The 23,079-nt window shown below is 46.6% G+C and overlaps 1 protein-coding gene across 9 annotated transcripts in view; it reads right to left on the reverse strand.

Moving 5' to 3' along the window:
- The window catches only part of EPHB1 (EPH receptor B1), a 414,114-nt gene that overhangs the window by 316,836 nt on the left and 74,199 nt on the right, over positions 1 to 23,079 (reverse strand). For all 9 annotated transcript variants that reach the window (XM_048863514.2, XM_048863519.2, XM_075132294.1 and 6 more), the window contains exon 2: positions 19,938 to 20,002. In XM_048863514.2, coding sequence (XP_048719471.1) covers positions 19,938 to 20,002 — 65 coding nt within the window. The remainder of the gene's footprint in view (positions 1 to 19,937; positions 20,003 to 23,079) is intronic.

The following is a 23,079-nucleotide window of genomic DNA, read 5'->3' on the forward strand; positions in this document are numbered from 1 at the left end:
CATAAATGGGAGGAAAGATGACCCATATACACTCATGAGTGGAAGGGAAAGTGGTACATAAGAATATTTCTCTATTAAAATGTAGTCAGCATGTGGCTCTGAAAAAGTGTGAGACATGCTCTAGGCAGTGCTATCAGATTCTCACTTTCATGAGTAACAAAATCAGCAAAACGGAGACTGAGAATGCAGACTTGCAATTGGATTCATGAAACAGCATCAGTGTAAAACTGGATATGATTTCATCTAAGAGGCAGTAGCTAACTGTAAATAGTTGTGATGACATGAGAGTCCTACAGACAGATTTATAACCATATAATCCATTTATCTTAACTAGTCTGTGTTTACAGTCTCTTTGTTAGTAACAGCGTTATTCATGCAGCAGTCTTTATGTGCTACGGTGGATGAGATGCATAATTCCTAGGAATGCCAGTGTCATATGTCTATGTATGGCAAAATTCTTGTGTGTACAATGTAAAATGCTTGGGGGTCCTTATATGTGCTGATGTTAACATACTGACAGGGAAGCAGGAGGTTATAAAACAATATGTTGCCTCTACACAACATCAGAATGTTATCACAGATTTTGTTCCCTTGTGCTTCCATTTAAACAGTTCGATAAATATTTTCTTCCATATTTCCACTAATAAACTGTAGTCGTGGTGTACGATCCGGACTACCAGTGTATTCGTACAAGATCTTGTAAGAATACACACATCCACTGGGCACTTTGGACAATTTTACCCCAGTTCAAACTGTGCTCAAGTTTATGAGAGCTAACAGGATCACAGCTGAAGGTGGTCTGGCCGCATTTTGACTAACTGTTGTTAACCAAACAAGCAACAGATGGTGGCAAACAACCCCACCTGATTGTGTCTTCTCTCTCGGCATCCTATTCCCGAATATGCCATGAAAGCTGTACAAAGATATTACTTCTCTGCATTCAACAAGATGTCATTTTGACAGAACCCAGTGTTCTCTCGTTATCATTACAGGACACAGTTGAAGGGTACTTGACGTCATTCTGGCTTACTGGTTCAGTAGGTTTATCATTCCATTTTTGGGCTTTGCATCATGGACCAGAATCCAATTAATTTCAGACGATTGTCTGTCTATCTTGTAGCAGTTACCTGGCCATGAAGCGCATCAGCTCCAGGAGTTTTTCTGACCTATGCAAACTCCCTGAGAAACATCCAGTCCTTCCAGTTTGTCATCAACTACACGCTTGTACATCACTGCCTGCTTGGTTTGCCTGCTAGTCACAGGCCTGTACCAACAGCCTTTCATTCTAGATGCCAAGCTCTGGTTCTAACTCCATTTCCATAAACGACTCCCTACCACACCACTTCCCAGGTTGCTTGGATCTTGAGCAGTGCTGCAAAATTCAGATGTGGATTGTGAACCCCCCAAAGGTCATGAATTTCACTAGCCCCAAGGATATTGACTGCAAACGCAGCTGCAATGGAGAACAGGCTAAATACGCCCACAGGCAGCAATGAGCACTCAGACACGCTGCAGAGGCAGGAGCCCATAAGCAAATCCCAAGAGCAGCCTAGTACAGGAGGATCTAGGCAACTGCAGCTGGGACACACCTCACTGTAACTCTCTCAGGAGCCCTTCCTATTCCAGCATTCCCTCCACTAGTGAGCTGTCTGTGTGAGGCTGCTGGTGTAGTGGGGTGAGGCAGAGAAAATGGGGTGGGTTAGCTCAGCTTAAAACTAGCCAAAAGGCAAGATACCGGACTGGGATTCGATTGTAGGGAAAATTTCAAATCAACTGGTGGGCAGATCTAGTCGGGAGGGATATGCAAGGTCTGCAGATGGATTCTGCAAGGTGGGGGGAAGGGTGCAGAGCAGGTAGGTGTGGGGGAGAGGACTGAAGTAAGGTTAATGGGCAGGGGTTAATTCAAAAGAGAAGATGAGTTCCCTTCACACATTCCTTGGCCTTGATATTAAACAAGCTTCCCACCCCTTGCACAGTCATATGGGCCGGTCACAACTACTGGGCTCTGGGAAGGGTGACTGCTAAGGAGCTGGATGCTGCATGGGGGCAGGGTGGACATGACCCTGTCTCCTCCCACCCCTCCAAGTAGCAACTGCAGCAGAGATTATGAGGCGCATTCTCTCAGGTGCTCTTGCTAGTTTGGGTCATTTCCACACTACCCCTATCCAGAGCCATGGCTTAAATGCCCTTTGATTGCAAGCTCTTCGGAGCAGCAGGACCCTCTCTCAGCAGACTGGAAAGGTCTCAGCACATGTTCTGAGCATTGCAGCAATACTAAAGATGAGGATGAGAAAACCAGTGGAAAGGGAAAGAGGCAAGGGGGGAGGGATAGCTCAGTGGTTTGAGCATTGGCCTGCTAAACCCAGGGTTGTGAGTTCAATCCTTGAGGGGGCCATTTAGGGATCTGAGCCAGGGGATTGGTTCTGCTTTCAGGGGGTTGGACTAGATGACCTCCTGAGGTCCCTTCCAACTCTGATATTCTATGATTCTAAGTGGTGAATCAGGGAACGGAGCCTGGGTAGCAGAGCCAGGCATGTGAGGGAATATGAGTCTGCAGAGCACCAGGGTGCACTGGGGCAGGGGTGGTCTCTGCAAATCCATGTGCAGGAAAGAACTTGCTTCTTGCATGCAGTCACACATGCTGGGGAATTGGCTTCTCCAATAGAGTCCCACACATGAGGTCCAGGCCTTTGCTGGATCCCACTGACATGAATGGTGTCCTGTTCACACTGCTGTCTGGGCTTTGCAGAAGCGAAGGAGGGAGCAGGTAGCTGCGACATAGGCCACACGATTGAGAAACTCTATCTGGAAGAGGCTCCAGCAGTTCATAGAGCCCACCCTTCCCCTCTGTTCTGCCAGGCCTGTGAGTAGGCACCGAGCAGCACCAGCTCCTGCCGGGGGAGTAGCCCTGTGGCCTTTGTAACAGCTGTGTCTTTTGTTGCCACTAGAACAGCCACAAATTCATTGTTTCAACAAGATCCCTTTAAATAATTCACAGGACGCTGGGGATTAAGTCAGTACTCTTCCCTGTCTCTGCTGAGCTTTAAAACCCTTCCAGCTGGGAGACCTAAAGAGAGTATAATGGACTGTTCCACCTCCTGCTCCCCTCCCCATTCCAGGAGCCAACTCAACAACAACAACAGCACACAGCAAAGAAAAACTGGGGAAAGAGCTTTGCAGGTAACCATAGCAGCAGGAGCCGTGCTATTCAGCTGTCATTATTCCGATGGCTCACATATGTGATTATCCGAAGCTGTCAGCTGAATGCAGTCTGTCATTCTTGCCCTGACTGGATCGTGTAGAAACAAGTCAAGGGAGTGGCTAGCGGCTGTTTCTGTGCACTGGAGGCGCTCTTCACCGCACCTTGGTGCCAACACAGGCCAACAAGCTTATTCTAGAGGGATCACTTCCCCTCTGGGGATTTCCCACTCTGAAAATCCCTCCACCCTGCCTGCTGCAGGCACCATACCCTATGCTACCAGGGACTCAAGGGGAGTTTTGCAAATTTGGCCCTTATATTTTAGTGGGGATACATACATGCCTCATGAACGGAAACATCCCGGCAGCTCCTGCCATTAGAAATAAATTCACCTTCTGGTGTAAAATACAGGTATGGTACTTGTGCCATGTTATCGTGTGGTAATCCTGCAAATAACTTGTGCCCATGCATAAAACATCTGAAGAACAGCTAGAGTACAGCAGATCTATATTGTACACACAGTATATCTACACTGGTCTATCTACCTACAGAAAAATCCTGCTCCATTCAGCTACCTCTTAAACACAATGGGCCAGACCCTAAGCTGGTATAAATCAAAGTAGCCCAAGGCAACAGACTTCAACTTACATCAGCTGAGGATCCATCCTAAAAATGGTAATTATAGATACATTATATGGCTGCTTTGCATAGTAATACCTACACTGTGGTTTTAAGCCTGTGACAACCTGGTTCCTTATACAACCTGTGTAAAGCCAGTCTTAAGGGCATGGCCAGGAATGAAGACCTGTAGCTAATCGAGTTCATGTGTGCGGCTCTGGTAGTGAGAGCGAGTGGAGTTCTAGGGAAGAGCCGTCGCCAGGCCAGCCGCAGAGAACACCAATATGATGCAGGGAGAGTAACTCACTTGGTCAGCATAGAAAGGAGGCACAAACAATCCCTGGAGACGGGAAGGAGGAAGAGATGGCAAGAGCTTTTTGGAAGCAGCAGCGAGAGCTTGGGAGGATGAAGAAGGAGCAGGGAAGAGGGGGTTGGGGAGAGCAATGGGCGTTCACATCTTAATCTTAGCCATTAGAGATGGAAAGAAACATACTAAGTCATTCAGTGAATGCACATCGGCTCCCCGCAGTATCATGGGGAGGAAGTGGTGTGGAGGATGGGACTGAAGAGAACTTTTGGGAGAGGAGTTGAGAGCTGGCCAAGCAAATGTGTACATTTTACACACAGCAATGAATACCTAGCAAAGCTCATTCCTCCGGACATATCAGGCCCTCAGGTGGTGCTGTGCATTTTGACAAATTTCTGTTAAGCCTGCATAGCATTATACAAAGTCATTGCCATCTGTATGTTGACCTGTTAGCTATAACGCAGTGTGCACATTTAATTGTGAGTCTGGACCACAATCGCCATTTTGCTTTCGCTCTTCTTACAATGGATTGTTGGCTCATTTGTGCAACAGGAAAAAAAAGCTCAAGTGAAAAACAAAGAAACCAAAACGGATTCAAGTGAAGCACCACCACCGGATGTATAAGTTTATGTATTTGTGTAGCAGGGTGTACACTACTACAGACTCAAAGAAGGGGGGCACAATGAAATAAGTTTGAGAACCACTGGTCTAGCTATCTGTTCTGTGTACTCTTTGTCAATTCTCTCTTCTCTATAGCCCCTGTCTGTGTATTGTATCTGTAAGTCTAGCCATATGTTTGTCTCTCTATATATGTCATTTTTACCTATCCACTTGTTTACCTATCCACCAGTCTTTTGTCTGCATACAAGTATCTGTTTACCATCCACTTAGGAGATATATAGACAGATAACTATCAATCCATCTGAGGGATTTCAGTAACAAACTCTGTTTCATGTCAGTAACTTCTTTCCAGTGTTGAGTTGTGCAGGGAAGTTTTGTACAGAGAAGGCAAAGCAGGAACTTCTATTAACCCTGTCGCAAAACACAAAGAGAAGGGATAGTCCATGGAACCAAAAAGGTGGCAAATTAAAAAGGATACAAGGAAATATCACACAATGTACAGTTTGCCTCTGCAATTCACTGCCACAAAGATAGCAGAGAGGCCAGGAGCTTAGCAGGATCCAAAAAGAAGTTTGAATGCTCAGATGGCTAAAAGCAACATCCAGAGCTAAAACAAGGATTAAAAACAAATCCAAGAGTTTTAGGAGTGTGGCAAATTGCCGGCACTACTTTGATGGGTCTTGCGCTTTCTCTTCTTGGGGAGGGTTCAGGGCACCGTTTCTTGCCCCTGAACTGGGGTATTAACAGCCCCACTAGTGTCCTAGAGGAGGGGAGTGGAGACGGAGGGACCCAGGCCTGCCCTCTACTCCGGGTCACAGCCCAGGGGCCCTAGGGATAGCGGTAAACCGCTTGAACTAGCAGTTCCTTCCCCTGGGCTACTTTCCTCACTACTTTTCCTTACTTTCACCAATCCACTCTGCTTCAACTCCTCCAAACTGCTCTCTACTCCAACACCAATCCACTCAGCTTCAACTCCTTGTCTTGATTGAAGCGGGGGGGGGGGGGGGGGGAAATCAGGTGACTGGCTTCAGGTGCTCTAATTGGCTTCAGGTACTTTAATCTATAGCAAACTTGCTTCCCTCTACAGGGAATAAGGCTCCCTTAGAACACTCTGCTGCTGCCCTCTGGCCATGCTGTATCACAGAAGGGACATCAGACCCCATGCTCTGAGGTATATGCCAGCCCCTCACAGATCGTGTTAGAAGAAACTTTCCCTGAAGGCAGGTTATTCCCTAACTGTCCTTTGCAGGGTTCTTTCACCTTCCTCTGAAGCAGTTGATGCTGATCACTGTTGGAGACAGGACACTGGATGACATGTAGTGGGGCTGGAACAATTTTTACAGTGTGTGTGGCGGGGAGTTGAGAGCCACTGAACCAAACTGTAAATCCCATATACGATGGAAACCACTTCAAGCCAAGGGCTGCAGCAACTACGATTTCATGGATATGGGATCTGATCCAGTCTGGCTGCTCCTATGTTCCTGCATCATTTGCCACCCCCACACTCTCTATGTTCTTCACAAGCTTTGTTCTGTCTTTTCCAAATACAGAAAGGGCTCAACTGTGTGTGACGTGGCTTTGTTAAAGGTGCCAGGTGATGCCCCACAAGCCTGAAACCCAGAGGTTTAAACCACACCCCCACACTCTCCACTGAGCTTAAAGGTCCAAGGATCCAAGGGAATCATTTTTAAAGGATAACCAGATACCCAAGCTCTGTGTGTCCCACTGGGCTGATGCTGTGAGAAACACATCAACAATGCCTCTTCTAGCCACACCAACTCATGCTCCTTGCCTCTCCTCTTGATTCTCAGCTGGATAGGATAAACAGGAGCTGCTTTTGTCCCAACTGATCCTTAGCATAGCTGAGAGATAGGGCAGCTTGAATTGGCATTTTCTGTTGAACTTCTTTTTAGATGGAATATTGGGTTCTGACTAATACATGTCTTTTTCAATTGAACATGAACATTTTCAATTTTTCCATTTGCAAACCAAAAATCTGAAAACCAAATGTGAGTGGTTGGCCAGAATATCTCTCTTTTCTACAGGTTTTAGACATACAATTTAGATTTTCATCCAAAAAGTTTGTTTTCCATTACCTAACATTGAAAATTTTCAGCTTTGTAGTTTTGGGAGTTTTAATGAAAACAAAACAAAAAAATATTCAATTTTTGTCAAGATTTTCTGGCGAAAACCAAACCATTTTCCAACCAATTTTATTGAAGTCATGGGCAAAACTCTCATTGACTTCAAAAAGACAATGATTTCACTCATAGATCTTAGCGGCCAGGCTGTGAGAAAGAGCTGTAGCTGCATGTATGAGTTATGAAGTCATAAGTCAATACAGTTTACAATATTCTGGATAACTCTTATCTGAATACATTTTATTACTGTTGTGCAGACGTCCAGCACCTGGACTGGCCAGGAAATTGCACAAACCTGCTTTAGGCATATTTATTGAGAGCTGTTAAGATGAACAAAAGACTAAGATTGTGCTGTTACAAGAGGATACTTAAAGAATATTGCTTCAATGTTCAAGTAGGCATGGGAACAGGAGGAGACACTGCTTAGCACAGACTAGCATCCAAACTGGGTTGACCATTTCACCCCTCTGGTCTGGTTTTAATATACAGATGTTACCTCTCTCTATGACAGTGAGAGCTTTATTGGAATACTGGGGCCGGTTTTGGTGTGCACACTTCAAAAAGAATGATGAAAAACTCAAAGGGCTTCAGCAAGGCGCTACACGAATAATTGAAGGCCTGGAAAAATACCTTACCATGTGAGACTAAAGACGCTTGCTCTAGTTATTTTGTCAAAGAAAAGGTTAAAATAGTAACTTGAGCGCTATCTACAAGTACCTCATAGTAAAGGGCTCTTTGATCTAGGATAGGGAGGCATAACACGAGCCGACACTTAGATGTTGAAGCTAGATAAATTCAGACTAGAAATAAGGCACAAATGTTTAATAGGGAAGGTAGTTAACCATTAGAACAATTTACCTCTTGAGGTGGTTGGTTCTCCACCACTGGGAGTCGAAGTAGCATAGGATCTCTTTCTAAAAGACAGGCTCTAGCTCAAGCAGAAACTATGGGCTCAAAGCAAAAATTATTGGGTGAGGTTCTGTGGCCTGTTTTATGCTTGAGGTCAGATTAGATCATCATAAGGGGCCCTTATGGCCTTAGAATCTATGAATTTGAGAAATTCTGAACTTGAATCTCCTATGGAACTGGCTGCCTCTAGCCCAAGAAAAAGGATTTGTTCCGCCATGCTGCATTTCATAATGCACATTTTGCACCTGCCTCCTGAGGGCTTCCACCGTGCCTGCTTATGAGGGGCGATTACCAGCACCTTTCATTTGCTGTTCCTGTCAGCATTTTGGTAATTTGTCAATACCAGCTATGGGGCTGGATTTTCACAAGGACTCAGCTCCTGAACAGGCATTGGAACAAGGGCACGATGCTTACAAGAGCCCACACTGAGCTCCTCTCACAAAAATCAAAGTTGGGGCCCTTGTTTTCGTGCCTCAGGAGCTGAGCAGTTTTGAAAGTCTGGGCCTGGGCACTGAGAGCCTCAGAAAAAATTAATTCTGACCCAGGGAGGGCAAAATAAGAAGCAGGTAGTGATCAGGATACAAGATCACAGGTTAGATGATTGTGAAATGCTAGTGCGGACAACTGTGGCAGGAGGAAGGCTGCAGGAACCCGAATGGTAACCACACTTATGTACAACCCCTGCTTACTGAAGTAGTCTTAGCAGCCGGCTGTAAAACAACTAGATTCAGTTGGGATTGAAAACTTCCACCAAGATAAAACATAACCATCTGAAGTATATTGGATTTTTCACTATTGCAATGATCTGTCCTTACATATTTTCACTGCTTTAATGAAGCCATCCATCTCACCATCCATCCACTGACCTACATCTGTACCACCTCTGTTGTACTACCTCTATACCATAACCCTCTAGCTATCAATCTGTTATACCCATCTATTAAACTGAAGCCAGTCTTCCTAACTGATTCACTCCCCCTTGCCCCCCCCCCCACCTACCTTTCTGTCCCTGTCTTTGTCTATCACTTTCTCTGTCAGGGGAATGTGAGTCAGGTTATTTTATGCTTCCATTCCTCAAAGACTCGTATTGTATAAGAAAGATGTTTTAAGTGCCTCAGGGTGTTTTGTTCCTCATTACTTCATAAAAGTGACATTAATAGCCAGGGAAGAGCACTGCTGAGTGCAATTATGGATGATGTTCCAGGTATGAAAGCTGTTTTGAGCCTGCTAATGTTTCCTAATTACAAGCCTTTCGGTAGAGAGTGAAAGAGAGGATGGAGAACAGTGACTGAACTGAGTGGTTTACCTGGAAGGAGGAAAAGGGGGGAAGGGAGTTCAGAGACTTGTCTATATGTGGAAAACCTTTCCTTTTCTGAAGCCTGGGGGCCAGCTCGAGGACAAGATCTATCTGAAGGAGTACGTCTGTGTGGCTGAGATACAATTCTGCGTATCAAGTCAAATGCAAGCAGCCAACTGTGCCATAGACTGAGTCCTCTTTCCATGGGCATCGAAGTGGAAGCCAGGCAGGAAGAAACCACTGCATGGCAATCACAGGAAACAGAACAGAATTTGCTTAATGTAGCACCTGTTTGAGTGGCAGGGCCAGCAACTCCGATATAAAGTTCCAAAGGCTATTATTAAGAAGTGCTAACAGTTTGCTTGGCCCTTCACACAGGTATTATGGAGGCCTGGGGCCTAACTCTCTGTTACTGGCTTAGTGCTATTGTAACTCCATTGAATCCTGACTTACACTGGTGTAAGTAGATCAGGTCCACTGTCCTTGCCCCAAAAAAATACGCTTAGTTGAGAGACAGCATAACAGCCATTAGGCGATCAGCAATATCGCCTAATCACCAAGGGAAGGTCATGCCTGACTAATCTAATCGCCTTTTATGATGAGATTACTAGTTCTGTGGATGAAGGGAAAGCAGTGGATGTATTGTTTCTTGACATTAGGAAAGCTTTTGACACGGTCTTCCACAGTATTCTTGTCAGCAAGTTAAGGAAGTATGGGCTGGATGAATGCACTATAAGGTGGGTAAAAAGCTGGCTAGATTGTCGGGCTCAACGGGTAGGGATCAATGGCTCCATGTCTAGTTGGCAGCCGGTGTCAAGTGGAGTGCCCCAGGGGTCGGTCCTGGGGCCGGTTTTGTTCAATATCTTCATAAATGATCTGGAGGATGGTGTGGATTGCACTCTCAGCAAATTTGCGGATGATACTAAACTGGGAGGAGTGGTAGATACGCTGGAGGGGAGGGATAGGATACAGAAGGACCTAGACAAATTGGAGGATTGGGCCAAAAGAAATCTGATGAGGTTCAATAAGGATAAGTGCAGGGTCCTGCACTTAGGACGGAAGAACCCAATGCACCGCTACAGACTAGGGACCGAATGGCTAGGCAGCAGTTCTGCGGAAAAGGACCTAGGGGTGACAGTGGATGAGAAGCTGGATATGAGTCAGCAGTGTGCCCTTGTTGCCAAGAAGGCCAATGGCATTTTGGGATGTATAAGTAGGGGCATAGCAAGCAGATCGAGGGATGTGATCGTTCCCCTCTATTCAACATTGGTGAGGCCTCATCTGGAGTACTGTGTCCAGTTTTGGGCCCCACACTACAAGAAGGATGTGGATAAATTGGAGAGAGTCCAGCGAAGGGCAACAAAAATGATTAGGGGTCTAGAACACATGACTTATGAGGAGAGGCTGAGGGAGCTGGGATTGTTTAGTCTGCAGAAGAGAAGAATGAGGGGGGATTTGATAGCTGCTTTCAACTACCTGAAAGGGGGTTCCAAAGAGGATGGCTCTAGACTGTTCTCAATGGTAGCAGATGACAGAACGAGGAGTAATGGTCTCAAGTTGCAGTGGGGGAGGTTTAGATTGGATATTAGGAAAAACTTTTTCACTAAGAGGGTGGTGAAACACTGGAATGCGTTACCTAGGGAGGTGGTAGAATCTCCTTCCTGAGAGGTTTTTAAGGTCAGGCTTGACAAAGCCCTGGCTGGGATGATTTAACTGGGAATTGGTCCTGCTTCGAGCAGGGGGTTGGACTAGATGACCTTCTGGGGTCCCTTCCAACCCTGATATTCTATGATTCTATGATTCTAATAGCTTGCCCGTGTTGGTTAGAACACTAGGGTTATATTTCCAATTCTTTCCATCAAGTGCCATAGAAACCCCTCTCTGGGCAGCAGGAACCAGATTTTATTTCTCCTCTGGATAAATTTATTTCTCCTCTAGGTAAATGCTACAGAAAAACAACCAGTTGACAGGAAGATATTTGCTCAATGGCTGCTAAGGACACTGCAGAAAACAGGCAGGACAGAAAATTATCTGACAGAGGCTGGTATCAATCAATGCTGCTTTCACCAGTGCTGGTAAGAGAGGCCATTAAAACTAGAAGGATCTTTAGAAGAGAAGTAATCCACTGGGGTAGGGGACACATATGTGTCTCCATTGCCTTAAGTGGGGGGAAGGAAAGAAAACATCCCTCTCCACAATGATCCCACTGTCTACCATGTTTTTGGACTCTGGAGCTGTGGTGGCATGCTGCTCTTACAATATGCTATGCTGGAAGGATCTCTGATGAGGAGCAGAGGACTCATTCTTTGCCATGAACCTGGACCTGTAAACATATGATGTTGCCTATAAAGTTGTAGAGGAGACATGCAGGCCTGTAGGCCTTGTGTGTTTTTCCATAGGCTGCTGTTAGAATGGAGATATAATACATTCTCTCTCTCCCTCACACCTACATACCCTCATCCACCCCGTCTGGGTGAGCCCTTATATTTTGTCAAGAAAGAATGCTCAGGTGCCTAATAAAAGAATCTACTAGACAGTCAGGCAGCTGAGCGATCACAGGCTCAGATAGACAGATCAAGGCTGAGGGATAAACTATACATGACCCACAATTAGGCACTGATGAAGTTTGAGCTCGGGTAAAAGGACCCTTAACTCTCATGGTGAAATCTTGTAACGATGTCTTCAGCTAGTTTACATCATATCTGGCTTTTGTAACATTAAGGTAGAACAAGTAGGTCAACATTTTACAAACTGGGCTCTGGTTTTATGTGGCTCTATTTTTAAGTTTCCCCCCACATCCAATTTTCAGAGCTGTTGAATGCCCAGCGCTCCACATTAAGTCACAACCTCTGACACCTAGTTGCCAAAAATGATGAGTCACTACTACTCATGATACTAAACTGGGAGGAGTGGTAGATACGCTGGAGGGGAGGGATAGGATACAGAAGGACCTAGACAAATTGGAGGATTGGGCCAAAAGAAATCTGATGAGGTTCAATAAGGATAAGTGCAGGGTCCTGCACTTAGGACGGAAGAACCCAATGCACAGCTACAGACTAGGGACCGAATGGCTAGGCAGCAGTTCTGCGGAAAAGGACCTAGGGGTGACAGTGGACGAGAAGCTGGATATGAGTCAGCAGTGTGCCCTTGTTGCCAAGAAGGCCAATGGCATTTTGGGATGTATAAGTAGGGGCATAGCGAGCAGATCGAGGGACGTGATCGTTCCCCTCTATTCGACATTGGTGAGGCCTCATCTGGAGTACTGTGTCCAGTTTTGGGCCCCACACTACAAGAAGGATGTGGATAAATTGGAGAGAGTCCAGCGAAGGGCAACAAAAATGATTAGGGGTCTGGAACACATGACTTATGAGGAGAGGCTGAGGGAGCTGGGATTGTTTAGCCTGCAGAAGAGAAGAATGAGGGGGGATTTGATAGCTGCTTTCAACTACCTGAAAGGGGGTTCCAAAGAGGATGGCTCTAGACTGTTCTCAATGGTAGCAGATGACAGAACGAGGAGTAATGGTCTCAAGTTGCAGTGGGGGAGGTTTAGATTGGATATTAGGAAAAACTTTTTCACTAAGAGGGTGGTGAAACACTGGAATGCGTTACCTAGGGAGGTGGTAGAATCTCCTTCCTTAGAGGTTTTTAAGGTCAGGCTTGACAAAGCCCTGGCTGGGATGATTTAACTGGGATTTGGTCCTGCTTCGAGCAGGGGGTTGGACTAGATGACCTTCTGGGGTCCCTTCCAACCCTGATATTCTATGATTCTATGATATGCTTCCATACCAGTAACAGCAGCAGTGGCTGCTTTAGCATCCTTTCTTAGGGCTGAGTCAACAATATCAGTGCGTAGCATTTTTTTAGGAAAATGTTATCTTTTATGCATCTGCTACAAGAGAGAACAAGGCAACATCTTCCATGGGTATCACTACACAGTCCACCTTGCTCCTGGACAGGGTAGGAGCTCTGAGCTGGTTTGCTGAGGCTTGCGGGGCTGCTGGATGGACTCACTCAGCTCTGAAGATGTCCTCTGTCGCTGGGAGCAGGGGTACACATTTGCTAGACTGAACAGACATACTTCAGCTTTCAGTGCCCAGCCCACTTAATTCCTGGTGCTTCTCCTTTCTGGGGCAATCACGTGGTCAGGAAGGTCTAGTAATGGTACCACCCTCCTATTCTCTCAGGTGTGTTCAGGAGAAAGAACTTTTCCCATATTTTCTCCTGTAAGATTTTGGGCATGGAATCAGACAGTTGCCCATCATCCCAGCAACAGGGCAGTAGTTCTGCGTTTTTCTCCTCATTTTCACTTTTGACTTCCTGGGAACCCTTGGGCTAGAAGAAAGCGAGGAAATACCCTCTCTCTTTTATTTAAAGCTCTCTCCTCACTACCAGGGCCTGCTCTACTAACTGGACCTACAAGTTTACCTTAACTGTGAGTTCAACTGTAAAAAGTGAGTGAAGGTTTAAAAAAATGTCAAAATAACCTATAAAAATGATGAGAAAAAGGTGCACATGGGAGACAACGAGACTGAATTAGACCCAACAAAAACCCTGCTGATAATTCAAGGACTATCTTAAGATCATGTCTGGTAAACTTGAGCGTGGGACTGGATATCTATGGACAAAAAGTGAACAAAATAAGAAGGGAATGGGCTAGTCTGGCTGTTGCTCCCTTTTGGTGTTCTTAAAGAGAGAAGACTGGGGCAGGGGAGAGAAATTAGCAGAAGCAGCTGTCAGTCAACAACTGCTGGCTGGTTGATGAATGGATGAAGAGGCTATTGCTACACTGGCTGACTAAAAGATGAGAGAACAGCTCCACCATTATGGCAGCTGCCATCCCAACCATCTGCTGGGAGTACTGTGACCTCTGCGATGTGGGTTGTCCTGACCAGACTGGGCCAGAGAGGGGCCCAAATCACACTGCCATCTTCACCAGCTCAATCCCAATCACTAGCTGGGATGTGAGATTCACACTCCCTTTACCCCATGTGACCTTTTCTTTTCCACCTGACTACTTCCTCTCCCCCCACCCCACCCCTGCTTTTCCTTCTGTCTAAGAGGAATCTGGCTTAGCCAAACAAAACTGTCTTTTGTGTGACACTGATGGAAGCCTGTTACCTGAGAGCCAACTAAAAGCAATTCCCTAAGCAGCCCAACGTGGGTACAAGCCTGCCAGGTCTTGGGGGAGAGGGGGTGCTGATAAGGCCACATCCTGTGTTTTTCCAGTACTGAGGTTTCAAGTAAGAGGTAACACCAGAGACAGAAGCTGGATTGTCTCCCTTTGCTGGTCTTTTTCCGTCTCCTGTGCATGTTTGTCTTCTAGGGAACAGGATTGGACTTAACAAAAATAAGCAACAATTCCCGCCCATTTCAATGCACTTATTCTTTTCCCCCAGATGGACAGTTATTACCTTCTAAGAGACTGATAAATAAAGGGGGGTTTGTTCTAAAAACTCTCCACCCCAAGGGAAAGGGAACAAGGGATGCTGTTTAAGTGACAGTCTTACTTCATACTTTACATTTCAACTGTTTTTTCTTCCTTACTGTATCTTATCTTTCATACAAGGTTAAAAAGGAGTTTAATGGTCTCTCCACCATGGTATAATGTAAGCTGAGGTCTCTGTCTACTAAACCCCATTTAAAACGTTTTGATGTTGACGGTGACAGGGTATGTGAACACTTTTGGCTCTTTGGGTCCAGGTATTCCATCTAAATTAACACAACAAACCTTAGCCCTGGAAGACTGAGACACTCGGTTCTGAGGTATCTGACAAGGAAACCTGGGAGTCAAAGAAAGAAACAACAATTCTGTTTCCTTCCCACCGAAGAGAAGCTGTCAAGTTTAGTTGCTCCTTGTGGTTTGTTCTCCTGCAAGGCCTTTCTGCGGTTAAGGACTTCTGGAACAGTTACTGCTTTGGTCTTCTAGTCAGAGCTGCTGGTCCCTTACCACTACTTTCAGCAGAGTCAGATTTCTCTTTCACCGGGTGTGAGCTTGCAGGGAATCCCACACCTCCTTTGCCTCTGATGAAGAGTGCAAGGCCCCAGGGATACACTGCATGTAATGGATCTGGGTAAAACCCACACATAAGAGGTGATGTTTTAGGGTATGTCTATGCTGCATGCTCACTTATGGCAGCACGTAGAGTACCTACAATGCATGCATCTCCCAGCCCAAGTATTAATAGCAGTATAGACTGTGAGGCACTGCTTAGGTGAGTAAAGAAACTCCAGAACCACATGGTATATACCCTCCATGGCTCTCTACATGCCCAAGCAGTGCATCCCCTATCTACACAGCTAGTTTTAGAAGGGTAGTGTCCCCTGGTGTAGTGAGGCTGAATGGCCTCCCTCCAACCAGGGCCTTCCTTTACACTCCCCTTTACACAAGGGACCATTACACTCCCCTTGGAGGGTGGAGCCTAGATCACCCCGCCCCCCTTGCCAGAAGTGCTGGGGCGTGGCTGAAAGTATAAAAGGCAGGCCCTGCAGCACAGTTGGGGACAAGTCTGCGGAGGAGAAGGATGCTCTGCCCGTTCTGCAGTGGCCCAGAAGGGAACCTACCCCTGGCTGTTCCTGATCCCCAGACGCCGACGAGGACTGGTCCGGAGTGCATGCCACCGTGTACCCCGAGGAGCCGGAAGAGGCTGGGAGGCCACAGGTACCAACCCCTGGGGAGGCAGGAAGTGGCCCAGGGACAGCCACAGAGCAGCCGGCTGCAGAGCTCAGCGTGGCTCAGTTGGAGTGTTGCAGCTGGATCCCTGCCAACACAGGAGCAGCCAGTCCTGCCCCTGCCAGGGCCCTGGGTTGAGCGTGGTGGAGTAGGGTGGGCCCATGTCCCCCTGCCACCCCACCCCGGGGTGGCTGACTCCCTACACTGTGCAGGGAAGCTCTAGCCTTGAAGAAGGAGCCTCCCTTACCAGCTAACTTATAGACTGTTTGTTTGTTGGCTGCCTGAGCCCTGCCCAGGGTAAAGCCAGCCCTGGACTGCTTTGCTTGCTGGCAGCCTGAGCCTCCTCAAGCCCAGGCCCCAGCTTACCTATAGACTGTTTGTTTGCTGGCTGCCTGAGCCCCACCCAGGCTAAAGCCAGCCCTGATAGACTGTTTTGTTGCTGGCTGCCTGAGCCTGATCAAGCCCAGGCCCCAGCTCAGTTCTAGACTTTTTGTAAAGACTGACAGCTTGAGCTGCCCAAACCCAGGCTAAAGCCGGACTGTGACTATTGATTGCCCCATCCTATTGTGGGCTCTTGGCTGTCCTACGGACTCTGGTCCTGTCCAGGCCGGACCGGACTGAGTGGCCTCCCTCTGAGCAGGAGAGCGATTACACCTTGCCAGAGCTTTTCACTGCTGGGGGTAGCTACACACTGCAGTGTGGACACAGCCTGCTTTTCACGGTGGCACATAGCTACACATACCCTTGTACTGCAGTACAAACAGGTTCTTGTTTGGGAGGACCTAGACCTACAACCAGAGTCAACAAATTTCTTTCTGAAAAAAAACAACCAGGAGTCCGGTGGCACCTTAAAGACTAACAGATTTATTTGAGCATAAGCTTTTGTGGGTAAAAACCCCACTTCTTCAGATGCATGGAGTGAAAATTATAGATGCAGACATAAATAGACTGACACATGAAGAGAAGGGAGTTACGTCACAAGTGGAGAACCAGTGTTGACAGGGCTACATCAGGGTGGATGTAGCCCATCACCCTCCTAGTCCGCTCCCAATAATAGATGAGGAGGTGTCAATTCCAGGAGCAGCTTTGCTCCTGATCGAATTGGCTCTGTCCACACTGGTTCTCCACTTGTGAGGTAACTCCCTTCTCTTCATGGGAAGTCACCCATATGAAAATGCAGACTCAGATACAAAGGTCTACATGCTTTACACATACATAAATCATGCCTGACCAACCAGATTGCCTTCTATGATGAGATAACTGGCTCTGTGGATATGGGGAAAGTGCTGGTTGTGATATATCTTGATTTTAGCAAAGCTTTTGATACGATCTCCCACAGTATTTCTTGCCAGCAAGTTACAAATGTATGGATTGGATGAATGGACTATAAGGTGGATAGAAAGCTGGCTAGATTGTTGGGCTCAATGGGTAGTGATCAACGGCTCGATGTCTAGTTGGCAGCCGGTATCAAGCGGAGTAACCCAGGGGTCAGTCCTGGGGCCGGTTTTGTTCAACATCTTTATCAATGATCAGGATGATGGGATTAATTGCACCCTCAGCAAGTTCGCAGATGACACTAAACTGGGAGGAGAGGTAGATATGGTGGAGGGTAGGGATAGGGTCCAGAGTGGCCAAAAGAAATCTGATGAGGTTCAACAAAGACAAGTGCAGAGCCCTGCACTGAGGAAGGAAGAATCCCACGCACTGCTACAGGGTGGGGACCTACTGGCTAAGCAGCAGTTCTGCAGAAAAGGACCTTGGGATTACAGTGGATGAGAAACTGGATTTGAGTCAGCAGTGTGCCCTCATTACCAAGAAAGTCAATGGCATATTGGGCTGTATTAGTAGGAGCATTGGCAGCAGATCGAGGGAAGTGATTATTCCCTCTATTCAGCACTGGTGAGGACACACCTGGAGTATTGTGTCGAGTTTTGGTCCCCCACTACAGAAGGGATGTGGACAAATTGGAGAGTCCAGCGGAGGGCAACGAAAATGATTAGAGGTCTGGGGCACATGACTTACGAGGAGAGGCTGAGGGAACTGGGCTTATTTAGTCTGCAGAAGAGAAGAGTGAGTGGGGATTTGATAGCAGCCTTCAACTACCTGAAGGGTGGTTCCAAAGAGGATGGAGCTTGGGTGTTCTCAGTGGTGACAGATGACAGAACAAGGAGCAATGGTCTCAAGTTGCAGTGCGGGAGGTTTAGGTTGGATATTAGCAAACACTATTTCACTAGGAGGGTGGTGAAGCACTGGAATGTGTTACCCAGCGAGGTGGCGGAATCTCCTTCCTTTGAAGTTTTTAAGGTCAGGCTTGACAAAGCCCTGGCTGAGATGATTTAGTTGGTGCTGGTCCTGCCTTGAGCAGGGGATTGGACTAGATGACCTCCTGAGGCCTCTTCCAACCCTAATCTTCTATGATTCTATGATAAATTAAGGTGAAACACGTCTTGTGCTAATCAGAGTTATCTATTCAGAAGAAAAAAAATAAGACTGCAGTTGCCAGCCTTAAGGAGGTCAAAAAGAGTGAGTCAGCTGTCCAAAAACAGTTCAAGCCAATCATGAAGCAGATCATTAAATTGGTTTGCCTTCTAGTTTTCCTCTTTATGGATGAAGACATCCCACACACACTGGTGGTGGGGGATGATTTCAGATAGACAAACCCAGTCCAGGACGTACACCCAAATAGGCAGTCTTCTTCTTTCTATGGGAGGGTACCTTGTGCCCTTCTCCTAACCAGAGATGGGGAAGCTGTTGTTCTGTCTCAGCACTATCCAGCTCCCATTGTGTCCTCTAGCACTTCCCTCCCCAGGCTCCTGCTCCATCTCAGTCTCCTACCCAGTATCCCCCGCCCCCCGCCCATTTCATCACTTCCTCTTCAATCTGCTGCCCCCTAATATCATCCTTCCCTTTCCCCTCACTCTCACCCCATTCCACTGTCTCCAACACATTCTCCCTGCCTTCTCCCCAGTTTCCCAGCCCCCCCCCCCCTCACACACACACACACTTTCCCCAGTTTATGAGTCAACATTGCCTCCCACAGAAAAACAGGTTCTAATGCTCACAAGCTGTATATGAGCCAGGGCTGAGTACACAACGGTTACTGCTGTGCAGTTTTCTACATGGTTAATGCACCAACAGACTCTGACTCATTGCCTTGCAAAATGCTTTGGAATGCCATGGCTATGGGCGGAAGGTGGTACAGTTAAAAAATCAAACCCCTCTCTTCCACTCTGCAGCTGTTTCTGAAAGCTAACCACTTCCTGGCAGCGTGCTGTGCCTCATCAGAATGTGAGTTGAGTGGAGGCTGATGCCATCTGAGAGTGAGTAGGCAAAAGCGCCATGCACAGAACAAATTTCCAGCAGAGGGGATAGATCATTGACTGGAAACATGACAAGCAGTTCCTAACCTGCCCCTGCTGCATGTCATGGCTAGGAATTTGTGGTGGGTTTGCAACTGGAGAGGGAGAGTCGGTGGAGTGACTTTCAACTGGGGAGTCAGGCTCAGAGAGTGGCTTTGCCCAGCCGTCCAAGTGTAATTTAACCCTTGCCATATGACACTGAGGTGCCTGCCCAATGTTCCTGCCTTTGGAAGGGAGGCTGGTGATTCACAGATAAGACACTGCTGGGATAGAGAAGTCTGGTTGGCTTTATATATTAAATGAAATGTGAAATTTGGGTTATTCATAGATGCTAAGACTAGAAAGTACACACCCCTGACTAACATAAGTTTCACCGACAAAAGCACCAGTGTGGACAGTGCTATGTCACCAGGAGATGCTCTCTCACCAACACAGCTACCGCCGCTTCCTTGCGGGGTGGTTTAATGATGCCAGCAGGAGAGCTCTCCCATAGAGCGGCTACACAGGAAATCTTACAGCGGCGCAGCTGCAGTGGTGCAGCTGTAAGGGCCGTGGTACAGACATAGTATTAATCTAACATCCTGCATAACACAGGCCGTAGAACTTCCCTCAAAACACTTCCTGTGTGTGTAAAGATGGTGGTGAGTATTTTTGCTGATGCTGGTTGGCGAGTATTTTTGTCGTGAGCAAAAGGCAGTCTTCACCACGCAGAAAGGACTCAGGCGTTTTTAAAATCAGCATTTCTTGAAAATGACTGTAAAGCCTGCAAGACCTGATAAACATGCAAAAAGCCAGCAATTTGACACATCCACTTACCCCTGAAGGAGGGTTTGCAGTCCAGCCCAGCTCAGCTGTAGCCGTCCGGGTATCCATCAAGGTTTCTGAGGAGCACACACAAGAGGATCAAAACAAAATGAATTACTAGGGACTCCAAATAATAGACTGAAATTACAAACACACTGTAAACCTATTTGGTATCTGATTCAGCACCCATTGTAATGACTAGCACTCTCTTTGGCTTTGATTGTGCAGGATCAGGTCCTGGGAGCTCTTCCGAAATAATGCAGTGGATCCCTTTTTACACTGAACAGTTTCTGAAGCCCACATTCTTAATGCAATCTACACCAGCAGTGAGAATCTCCTGTTTCTCCAGCAAGACTCCCATAGAAATCAATTGGATTTATTTCAGCATAAAGCCTCAAGACCCTGGCCTACAAGTGAGTGAGTCACAAGCACCCCTTTAGACTACAATGTGACAGCCCTGAAACAGGAAAATAATGTTACCCATAAAAATGGTTGTGTGGAGTTGTAAAAAGGTACCTATATTAAGGCCTGGCTAAAAAGCACTAACTCCTGGCTGCAGATTTCATTTTGCTCCTTGAATTGTTACAATAGAGGACAAGTCCAGGGATGGAGGGGTGAGGGTGGGACCTCAACTTCAGTCACAGATACAATCTCTGCTCCCAGTGATCAAGAGATTGAGCATGGCCAGTTCTACAGTCCTGGTGTGAAGTTGCTGACAGCTGGGTGCTTTGATCAACAGCATTGGATGTCCTGTTTTATGGACTGGCAGCTGTTCCATATACCAAGTTGTTGCATGCATTCATTATCCCCGTCATGGCTAGGGGGGAGTCAGATCAATGAATAGTGAGTAATATCACTGCAGTAGGATTTCTGTTTCGGTTTTTGGGGGGAGGATTTTTGCAAAACATTAAGATGCAATACAGATAATATTTTCCCTGCCCTCCTTTTATAAGAAAAAAACTTACAACATATACAGACAGATGAGGAAAATCTTCCAGGTTTTATTTATTTCTTTTCAGTCAGGCAGACACCAAGATTAATTTGCTTGGATCCTGCATCTCTACCAAATGCGAAAGAAATGTGTCCCTCACGTCTGGTCTAGCTGACTGTCTGGTCAACCCCCAAACCTATGAATGTTGGTGTTTTCCTTTACAGCCCAGATACCACCTGGGTGCCTAAAAAGGGAGCACTTTTGTCCCAGGAAAGTTACTACTTCAATGTAGTAGGAAAGTGAGGAAGTGAATGCTGGAAAGATAAACATGTGGTGCTGGAAAGATAAATGGCCTGGAAATAAAATCAGTACAACTAAAAGAATATAGTAAATGCTGCCAAACTGTTGTGTTTAATCCCTCCATCAACATTCCAGAAATCACAAGTGGGAAATGAGGAACTCTTATTAGTCTTTCCACCCATCCTTTGCCACTACTCAGGGACATAAGGCTAGAAGACTTCAGCCAGGACCCTCCACCCAGTTTCTCTTGATTAATGTTCTACATTCTTTCTTTTATCAGCAGCATTGGCTAGCAGCATTTGACATGGCTCCTTCAGAGACTGAAGTGTGGTTTAGCAGCGGAGATGAGGCATTCCACCTCGATTCAAAGTATAAACAGGGTTCAAAAGTTAGTGGGGAAAATCTACAATTCTCGCCAGTGTTAGGACTCTCCTTGTAACTATTGCTCTAAGATATTTACATAGCCCGTCACCACAGTATCTGCATGCTTCACACTCTTCGTGTCTTGTTCCACACAACCACCTGTGAGATAGGACAGTGCTATTACCCTGACTTCACAGGTGAGGAACTGAGCACAGAGAGGCTAAGTGACTTACACTGTGGCAGAGCAGGGAATTAAACCTGGGTCTCCTACACCTGACACTAGCGACCTAAACAATGGCCCATCCTTGCTGTCCCTGCTGGAGTATGACACTGGCTGTCGCCCTGCCACTCACCTTCCATAGGTCCTCCATCTACTTAAATAAGGAAAGAAGTGGACACTGTCAAATCACAGAAGTTTTCTCCCTTTGGGCCTCTCGTGGCAAACCCAAGAGTTACAGCTGTTAGCAGCCTTACCAAAAAATCCACTCTTAAAATGGCATGAGTCATGGTGAAGTTGTGAGACATCTGGAAAATGGGAGACACACAACAACTCTGAGGATGTATGTTGTGTGTGGGGAGGAGGGGTGGCAATCAGTATCAAAAATGGGGAGTGGGAACCACCACCTCACACAGGCCTACTCGGCGCAGTGATGGGGAGATAAGAACAGGAGGTATAACAGTGGGGATGGCAACACCATTAGAGAGAAAGGAGAGTGGGGAAGAGAGTGGTCCGGGAAGTGGGCAGTGAGAAACAACGTTGGGAGAGAGACAGAGATTGGGGAAAAAGAGCCTAGAAAACTGAAGGTAAACATATGTCTGTAGGGCCACATTCAGATCCTCTCCCTCAAGTTGGGAAGCACCTTACTCCATCAGTAGTCCCTCTCAATTCATCAGGCTGCTTAAGTAGCAGAGTGCTGTTTTACACAGGGGCGGGGCGGGGTGAGACCTGGCTTTGTAGTTAAGATGCTGCTGTGGGACCTAGGTGACTTGGTTCAGTTCCTTGCTTCTGTAACTGGGCAAGTCACTTCACTGCTGACTCAGATGAGTACCTGTAAAATGAAGACACTGCTCCCTTCCTCCTGTGCTTTGAATAAGCAAGAGACAGAGAGACTAAGTTCTTCAGGGCAGAGCCCATCTGTGTATGGGCAATGTTTCATGCAATGGGGCCTTCAGGCATTATTGCACTAGAAACACCACCATTCAAATGGGGAAGGGTATCAGAATCTGGCCCGTAAGGGGTAACACGAGCCTGAACAGGAAAAAAGGAGAAATTTTTAAGAGGCTGAAGCATTAGGGTTAATAACAGCCAACGAAAAGGAATGAAGAAAGAGATATCAAGAGGTAAAAGAAAGAGTGGGAAATAGAAAAGGGAAGAAGAGAAATGCAAGGGGATTCGAGTCATTTGTTTATAGAAAGTCAGCTTCATCCAACACATCTGGGTCATAGTGTAATGTTTGTTACAAACAATCGTGGAGCACTGTGTTGCGATCCCTCTCAGCACACTTCCATTCACTCACCTCCCCTGAGAAATGCCACTTGAGTATTTGGCAGCTACAGATC

This window comes from Caretta caretta, chromosome 9, assembly GCF_965140235.1.
Source record: "Caretta caretta isolate rCarCar2 chromosome 9, rCarCar1.hap1, whole genome shotgun sequence".
NCBI lineage: Eukaryota > Metazoa > Chordata > Testudines > Cheloniidae > Caretta > Caretta caretta.